Below are 9,097 nucleotides of genomic sequence, written 5' to 3'. Positions count from 1 at the left end.
CCCTGTCATCTCCTACATCCAGCTTGGTGCTTAAAATACACGAATTAAATATATCATATATATGTTTCTTTTCTATTTAATGACACTTTGAAATTTGAAATTACTTATAGCTCTTGTATTGGTAAGTTATGTTCAAAATTATTAAGTGTCGAATGAATTAAATTTGATATTTAAAAGATTTTGAATAAATTTAATTCTAAGTGACACTAATAATTCTGAATATTGATGAAAAATTAATGATTCAACAAAAATTGTTAAAGGATTTAGCATGCAATCTTGGAGCATTTAAATTTGGGTTCTTGAATAATTTGAGAACATTTTTAAAATTGTTAAAGGATTTAGCATGCAATCTTGGAGCATTTAAATTTGGGTTCTTGAATAATTTGAGAAGATTTTTAAAATTGTTAAAGGATTTAGCATGCATTCTTGGACCATTTAAATTCGGGCTCTTGAATAATTTGAGAACATTTTTTAATTGTAAAATATACTCCGTATAAGACTTGAAAGTAGTGACTGTGTCATTTTATTAGAGAAAATGATGGTCAAAAGGCAAATATATCCATTTAATGTTTAGCTACTCCGGAGTAAAGAAGGCATAGAAGTATGAAAGAGAACTTTTTTTACTCGAGTATTTTAGGGTACATCAATTCAATTGCTACATTATTGAGAGATTATAATTGTGTAAATATTGTGTAATACTTAGTTTCTCATTTTATTACTCCCTATATCTCTTCATTTTTTAAAGAAGCTACAAAGTAGTACTCCGTAATAGTTATCGAATTCTATTTTTCTTTGCTAGCTTTGATGACGAGAGAGGCGTCTAAATAAAATATGCGTAATTTTATAAGCGATATTATTATATGATACTTATACTTATTTTAGGCTATGTTCTCGAATTTTGTGATAAAAGAACAAAAAAAAAAAAAAAAAGGTGATCGAAAACAAAATGAAGTAAGTCTAGTTTGCAAGTAAAATGCAACTAAACTTATTTATTCATTTTCTTTCATTTTACTTAAAAACATAATAACATTCATTATTCTTCAAAAACATAACATTATTTGTTAGAGTTAATCGGTTTCTGTGTTACAAATAAAAAGTAAAAAGAAACAAATGTTTCCCTATAAGTTTAGGGCAACAGCCGTATATCATTAAATGATTTTAGAGTATTAACAAACTCTTTATCGTAAAAACGATCCTTTATTATTTCCTAGTAAAATTATTTCTACTTTCTTCCTTTCTATCTATTAAATAGAACTCTAGTATTTGCTTAATTTTTTTGTGAAAAAAACGAACTATATGTAAAAATTGATGCTACATTTAAAACGGAGTCATACAAAACACTCGTTATGTTCATGACATGTAATTTAATATTTTATATTTTAAAAGTTACTATTAGCTATTTAGGGTTAGCCACGTGGTGAGGTGGTTCACATTACGATGCTGTCTCTCTCCATTTCTTCTATATATATAACTCACCCACCACACTACTCTTTAATCAAAACCCAAATAAGTCTCCATGCAAAAATGGGAATTTGCACATCAACCCACTCAACATCGTCCATAGCCACCGCAAAACTGATCCTACCCGACGGAACCCTACAAGAATTCTCTCAACCAATCAAAGTCTCCCACGTCATCAACAAGTACCCATCTACTTTTATCTGCAACTCGGACGAAATGGACTTTGACGACGTCGTTTCACCCATCAAAGACAACGAAGAACTTCAACTCGGTCAGCTCTACTTTGCTCTTCCGTTGACTAATCTTAAACACCCTCTTCAACCAGAAGAAATGGCTGCATTGGCGGTTAAAGCTAGTGCCGCGTTGGCTAAGTGTGGGGCCCGTCGTAGAAGGCGAAAGAATGTTTGTTTTACGACGACATCGTATTCGTCGAGTAAGGTGGCAGATGTTTCGAATGTTGGGTTGACCAATAAGACTAGTTACGGCGGTGGTGGAAAACGACAAAATTTTAAGGTTATGTTGGATGTTATACCGGAGTGATCACCGGGTGACTGATGGGCGATCGTACGGACAGCTGATTAAAAGAAAATGTGGTTGTTTTTGTAGATACGGATATATGGTATGATGAAATTTGAGGGTGATTATTTCGCGACGACGTCGTTTTTTAGCCCTTTAAACATTTTCCATATTGGAAGTATTGTTACATTTTTACTCGTATTATATATGAGTTTATATTTCTAAAAACTACAGTTTGTAATGTCTGTTTTGTTTTTATTTCTGGAATTGCCTTTTTTGGCAGTTTCTTTTTTTAATGTTTGTTTTTTGAATATGAACTGCTAAAATAAAGAACGTACTCGTAATAAGAAATAGTTGCAATGAATAATATATACTCCATAACTCCTAATAAGCTAAATACATTTGAGGTTTCTTCTAATAAAAAAAAGGATAATGTAAGCATAAATTATTCTCAGTATAAATTATATTATAGAGTATTCCGTAGTACCACGTAAATCCTTAATTTAATTCGAAATAACAATGCTGAGTAAAGTGTGATTTCTTTTCTGATTATATTAATTAATACGGAGTAATTAATTAGTATATCAAACTAATACAGTACCACGTAACTGATTCGACATGATAATATGATATGATCATATGAAGACATGTGATATGAAACCTAACATCTTAATTAATTATTAATAATTTAGAATATTGAGCAAACAACGGCCATTTTAAAACAAGGATACAAATGCATGCAATCCAATTGTTTAATTAATGGGAATATTTCATGCTTTCAATAGATTTCATGTTTATCATCTAGTTAGATCGATAAACGACTAGCTAAATCATTTATAATTACACTACAAGATATATGATCTTTTGTTAGCATTTAGGGTAATTGAGGAATTTAATCTACATTTTTAAATGGGTTATGAGGTTGGATTGTACACCTATTAAGTGATAGATTTTTTTTTTTTTTGGAAAAGCAGAACCATTAAGTGATAGATTATTCGAACCTAAAAGTGATTTTCCTTTATTTACTAGCTTGACTTGATCTACTTGATTTTGAGTTTTAGCTTGTTATCTAAGTTAGTTTTAGCTTGCTATCCAAATTTTAGTAAATATGAAAAAAATAATTCTTATTTATGGCAAAGATTATTATCATATGGAAAAGGATTATTTTTTTCTAATTATTTTATTATTATTATTTATTTATTTATTTTTATGTTTATCTTTTGAGTAAAGTGTTTTCACCCGGTAAATATCGTTAAAGATAAACTAAAAATTACTATCACGGAAGATAGGCTAACACCTTCCATCCGAATGTCCAGGCAATACTCGCCAATCATAACGCCTACAAGCCATACAAAAACAACCTACGCAACACGAAGCAAATAAAGACGATTAAATATTCCATCTCTGCTTTAACTCTCGAACTTGTTGCGAGTCCTTAAACTTCATGGACATTAACTTGAGCCTGACATTCGAGAAGATAATATTGAACACCTGATCCGGATTTATTCTTTCAGACTTAAACATCCTAGCATTTATTTCAAGCCATATGAAATACACAAAAGCGGACAATAAGAGTTTAGTGACAACCACTCGAGCCATTCGTCTGTTTGCCACGCCATTTAACAATGACAATATCTCACGCCATTTATAACTAGCAATCTGCACTGTAATGAACTGATCCACAAGACTCCAAACCCGTATAGAGAATGGACATTCACAAAATAAATGATCATGAGAATCTTGTTGAACATTACACAAGGCGCATGAGGCATTTAGAGTCTGCGATGTCCCAATATCCCATGCTTTAAGTTTGTCTCGCGTCTTCAACTTCTCCTTAACAAGTAACCACATACTGAACGAGTAACATGGAATACCTTGAGGAAACCAAATAATTGAATACCACATAGAGCGCAAGGTCTCCCATGCCAGTCGAGTAGAAAACTCAACCAATTCCCCGTTAAAGTCTTTCCAAAACACAGCATCTTCTTTATTCAAATCTGGAGGACGAATATTCATCAATAGAGGAAACCGATTGACCTAAGAGTAAGGCCACTTCCATCCATTCGCTGACCAGAGATCTGCAATAGTGGAGTTGTTTACAAAACCCGATTGATGAATCTCTCTATGTGACAGCAACCCACTAAGGTGTCCATAATTACACAAAGTATCATGCCAAGACGACGTGTATTGATTATATACGGCCGAATCACCTTACGCATGCTCAAGATATTCTTCCACTCGTAACTCGCCGTAGCAGGAACATCAACTTCCCAAAAACTTTTATTTGTAAGCCTATACGAATGAATCCAACGCACCCACATGGATTGCTTATGAGTAATGATATACCACATGTAACATCTTCAACTGGGCCTAGCTGTAAGATTACTAGTTTGCCCTTAAGTTTGTGTTGCGTTATTATATGCTTTTATTTTATTTAATATTTATTATTAATTGATGATGTGGTTAGGACTAGTTTGTGACAAGGGTTACAGAACAGGTTTGTTTATTTAATTTGAACTTCGTTTGGGTAGCCAGATGACGTACGAAAGATATCAGATAACTGACAAATACCCGTGTGTTGCACAGTGTAGGAATTAAACCCAATAAAGTGAATAATGTACTGCTTGTGATCTCATTCATCTTCATCCCTCTAGAAATTTCCAAACACACCCGTACCTTTACTTTCACCTACAATCAAACCCTAGATCTTAAATCCTTGTTCTTGAGCTCGAATCTTTCTTACTATCTTGTTCCTTGTGATTTACCGATTCTATCAAGGTGAGAATCAGAACATTTCATGCTCTAATATTTGAGAAAATGATGATTTTATGTAAGTTTTAAAAAAGACTTTTTTGCTCAGTTAGTCCCTCTATTATACACCAAATCGCTACTTTGGTCCCTCGGTTTTTAATTTGGCAATCAGCGTCCCTTAATTATTTTAATTTTGCAATTCGAGTCCCTTCCTCAACTTGCCATCCAAATCGAACGTTAAGTCCCATCATGTGAGTTGCATGTGAGGGTAAAATAGTCTCTTTACTCTGTTGTTCACTAATAACGTAGGACCACCGACGCAAAAAAAATCAAAAAATCCTATAATTTATATATTTTTTACTTATATGTTTATATGATATAATTTTGTTATTTTAAATAATAAATATCTTATAATTTGTTGTTTTTATAAATTTATAACATAAAAATACAAAGATAGATATATTATACGTAGTATATATTTATTAATATATATAATATAATTAACACCATTTTTTTATAAATAAAGTCTTACTATTTATATATTATATTATATATTATTAATTTATGAAAAATAAAAAATTCTTATAATTACGCGATCAAGATAATAACTTTGTTGTAATCAAACTATACTAAGCTATATACCATATCTACGATTTATTATAAAACCAAATCACAACTAAAAAACAAAACTATAAAAAAGAAAAATCAAAGGTTATGCTCGGTTGAATTGTTGGGTAATTGGTCATTTGATGAATCATAACACGAATTGAATACAGGAACATGATCTATATGCTATTCCTAAGCTTCGTGTTCTTTCAGATTTGAGAAACAACAGATTCAAGTAGATTGATCTCGAGTTAATAACTTGCTGAAGTGAACTCGAATTCAAAAAGTCAAACATGTATTCATCTCGGTCAACATTTCAATTCGTGGAATATGTGTTGTTACAGGTATGATTGATACTTTTAGAGTGTTACTAGGGTGATTACAAACACTTTTTATGAAGGAATCAAGAGCTAAAAATGTTCGATTTTTGAAATCATATTTTAAGTTCATTTGAAGGTTATTTCACTGTTCTTCATCAAAATATGTTAATCGTTGCATTAAAAACCTGTTTCAATAGCAGATGAACACATAAACCCTAATTTTCATGATGATGATGATGAGGATGAAGAACTGGTGTATGTATTGTTTCAATTTGTGAATATATTGTTTAGTCTTAAATTTTAAAGATCATGAATCTTGAAAAGGTACATGAGAATATTCATAGTTTAATCGATTGTTGGTAATTTTTGGTGTAATCAATTGTTTTCCGTATTGGTAATTTGAATTAGGTTTGTAATTTGGGGAAGAACAAATTGAGCAGGTGGGTTTCAGATTAATATGAAGATGAATGGTAAAAAGATGATTTTATATTTCAATAATATTATATATTATAATTATATAATTAAAAATTAAAAATATATAATTATAAAATAAATTTGCGCCAGTGGTCCCTCGTTTATATTGAAGAAGAAGAGTAAAAAGACTATTTTACCCTCACATGCATTGCACATGACAAGGGTTAACGGACCTTTTTAACAGAAATTTGACAGAGGGACTCGCATTGAAAAATTAAAATAATTAAGGGACGCTGATTGAAAAATTAAAAACCGAGGGACCAAAGTAGCGATTTGAGGTATAATAGAGGGACCAACTGAGCAAAAAAGTCTTTAAAATGTGTAATTTGGGTCAAAATGGTTAGATTTGATGTTGTTTGAGTCAAAATCTTGTGGGTTTATGTTTCAACATGTTTAGTGTCTTCGATTTGGTTAGTTTTGAGATTATAATCGAGCTCTAGAGCAAGAATTGATTGATTTGTAGGTGAATCCCGTAACCTTGTTCATCACCACCTACAGATATAGACAGTCGCCCGAGTGTCTCTAGACACTCTGTAACGACCCGGAAATTTCCGACCAAATTTAAACCCTAATCTCTATATGTTTCCGACACGATAAGCAAAATCTGTGATGTTGAGTCCATAAAGTTTGAAATCTATACTTAGGTAATTAATTACCCATTGACCATGCCTGACGATTCACGAACAATTATGTGTATTAGATGTATTGTTTATAAAAGGCACTAAATATTATTATTATTTAATATTAAAAATTTAAAATACATATAATTAAATTACTGTTACAATAAATATATATATATATATATATATATGTAACGACCCGGAAATTTCCGACCAAATTTAAACTCTAATCTCTATATGGTTCCGACACGATAAGCAAAAACCCTAAAGTTGACCCGCATTTTTTTTCGATCGTTCTATACTTATAAGATTAATATTTACATAAATTAAAACTTACCAACATGATAAGTAATCCAAATTGTCGAGATTTATATTTCCGAAAAGAGTTTTACACAACGTTTGACCGTCTAGTTTGACCGACGATATCACGAACTATACAATATATGATAATTATACGTTTGCATATATATATGTATATATACATATTTAACATGATTAATGAATGTTTTAATATCTTATTTTGTATCAAAAACTATAAGTTATAAGTATATTTTGAAACTACTAACTTAAGTTTTCAAAACGATAACTATACGTAACGTTATTTGACATAAATACTTAAGACTTATAATGTTTATACATATATCGTATAAGTAATGTATTTACTCACTTTTAAGACTTAAATACATAAAATCATATAAGTGTATTCACAAAAGATAGCTATATTTGAATCCTCATTCCATTTTTCACAAAATTTCTATACGTATATCTAGAGTATTTGTACTCGTATCATACCTAGCTTCTATACGTATTTACTATTGGTATATACACATCAAATCACCACCTAACCAGCCCTTGTTACTACCCTAGGTATAAGGTAATTGCTTTTGTATTATTGTTTGACAAATACATAAGATTACAAACTAAAATTTTGTCATGTTATCCTTAAAGATCACATTTTTAGGAGTATATATGTATCATCATTTTGATTCATTTACTACTTCAATCTCCTAGCTAAAACACACACACACTTATAACCCTTAAACACCTTCAACAATTCAGTAAAGTTCTAAGAAGATCTAGCTTCAAAAACCTTACATAAACACCATAAGAAAACCATACAAAAACACTTCAAGAAAACCTTCCAAGAACACCAACTTACTTCCAATCTTTCATCCACTTCTATCACCCTTTTGATTCTAGCTTCTTACTCCTCTTTTACAGCAAACTTATCCAAGGAACTTGAGGTAGAATCTATGTTCATAACCTTGTTCGATTCATATATATATAGCTATCTTATTTTGTGGTACAAAAGTTTAACAACAAGAACATAGTTTGAATGTTTTCAAACTTGTTTGCAAACTAAATAGATCCTTCTAACTTAACTTTTAAAATACTTCAAGACCTGTAATATAACTTAAATATATGCTAATTTAATAAGGTAAAACTTGGTTTTTCAAAGTATAAGTATTTTTAGAAAAATGGTCATTAAATGATTTTTTTTGTAACAAAATGTTTAACTTCATATGTTTCACTAATGTTTCACTTATGCCGTATGATTTTGAATACAAACCAAGGTATTTACAGTTCATAGTCTTAAAGAAGAACTCGATCCAAGAAGATGGCAATTTGAATCAACGAAAACGGACTTGTAACGAAGAAACTATGACCGAAACAAAATTGGTTATCCTAGATCATTTCAACTACGGGATCAATTGGAAAAAAAAGATATAAATCACATATTTCTAAGATAACATGATATTTTATATATATGTACTCATAATTCAATTTCATATGGTTCAGGATCACCCGTAAACAACACGAGAAGATTAATCATAAGATCCCATGATTGTACGCAACACGTCATTTGACAACACCGGTACTTTATGTACGCAACACGTCATTTGACAACACCGGTACCATGGGTCAAGATTAATCTCGACCAACACATATACGATGGGGTTTTATGGGAGTTTTATTTATTTCGTTGGGGGTTTATTTATTGCGGGTATATTAAACATCTAAAAATGAACCATTAAAATTGAATTACTAACATCGAAACGCTAACTACGGACTAAGGAATTATTCAAAGTATTAAAAGTATTATAAATATATATACGAGATGTTTGTTTAAAATGAAAATATATTGATATATTATATATGGATAGGTTCGTGATATCAACCGGAAGACCAAGTCAAAAATATATATATCTTCGAGACAACAGTGAGTATATAGTCCCACTTTTAAACTCTAAATATTTCGGGATGAGAATACATGTATTTTATGTTTTACGTTATGGACACAAGTAACTGAAAAATATATTCTACGTTGAGTTGTACCACTGGCATACT

General features: G+C 30.7%; 2 protein-coding genes across 2 annotated transcripts; one reads left to right on the top strand and one right to left on the bottom strand.

Annotated features, from left to right (window-relative positions):
- The first annotated feature begins 1,513 nt into the window (after window positions 1-1,513).
- LOC139850556 (uncharacterized) lies at window positions 1,514-2,235 on the top strand. The gene has a single exon (XM_071840122.1). It carries the CDS (start codon window positions 1,525-1,527, stop codon window positions 1,999-2,001), a length of 477 nt encoding a protein of 158 aa, XP_071696223.1. The 5' UTR covers window positions 1,514-1,524; the 3' UTR covers window positions 2,002-2,235.
- Window positions 2,236-3,366: 1,131 nt separating this feature from the next.
- LOC139848954 (uncharacterized) lies at window positions 3,367-3,993 on the bottom strand. The gene has a single exon (XM_071838635.1). It carries the CDS (start codon window positions 3,991-3,993, stop codon window positions 3,367-3,369), a length of 627 nt encoding a protein of 208 aa, XP_071694736.1.
- Between the last annotated feature and the right edge of the window lie 5,104 nt (window positions 3,994-9,097).

This window comes from Rutidosis leptorrhynchoides, chromosome 5, assembly GCF_046630445.1.
Source record: "Rutidosis leptorrhynchoides isolate AG116_Rl617_1_P2 chromosome 5, CSIRO_AGI_Rlap_v1, whole genome shotgun sequence".
Classification (NCBI taxonomy): domain Eukaryota; kingdom Viridiplantae; phylum Streptophyta; class Magnoliopsida; order Asterales; family Asteraceae; genus Rutidosis; species Rutidosis leptorrhynchoides.
The sequence above is the reverse complement of the archived record's forward strand: the minus strand, read 5'-3'. Positions and strand labels throughout refer to the sequence as shown.

Coding starts and splice junctions, on each gene's coding strand:
- LOC139850556 (XM_071840122.1), top strand. CDS start 1,525: ATGGGAATTTGCACATCAACCCACTCAACATCGTCCATAGCCACCGCA.
- LOC139848954 (XM_071838635.1), bottom strand. CDS start 3,993: ATGAATATTCGTCCTCCAGATTTGAATAAAGAAGATGCTGTGTTTTGG.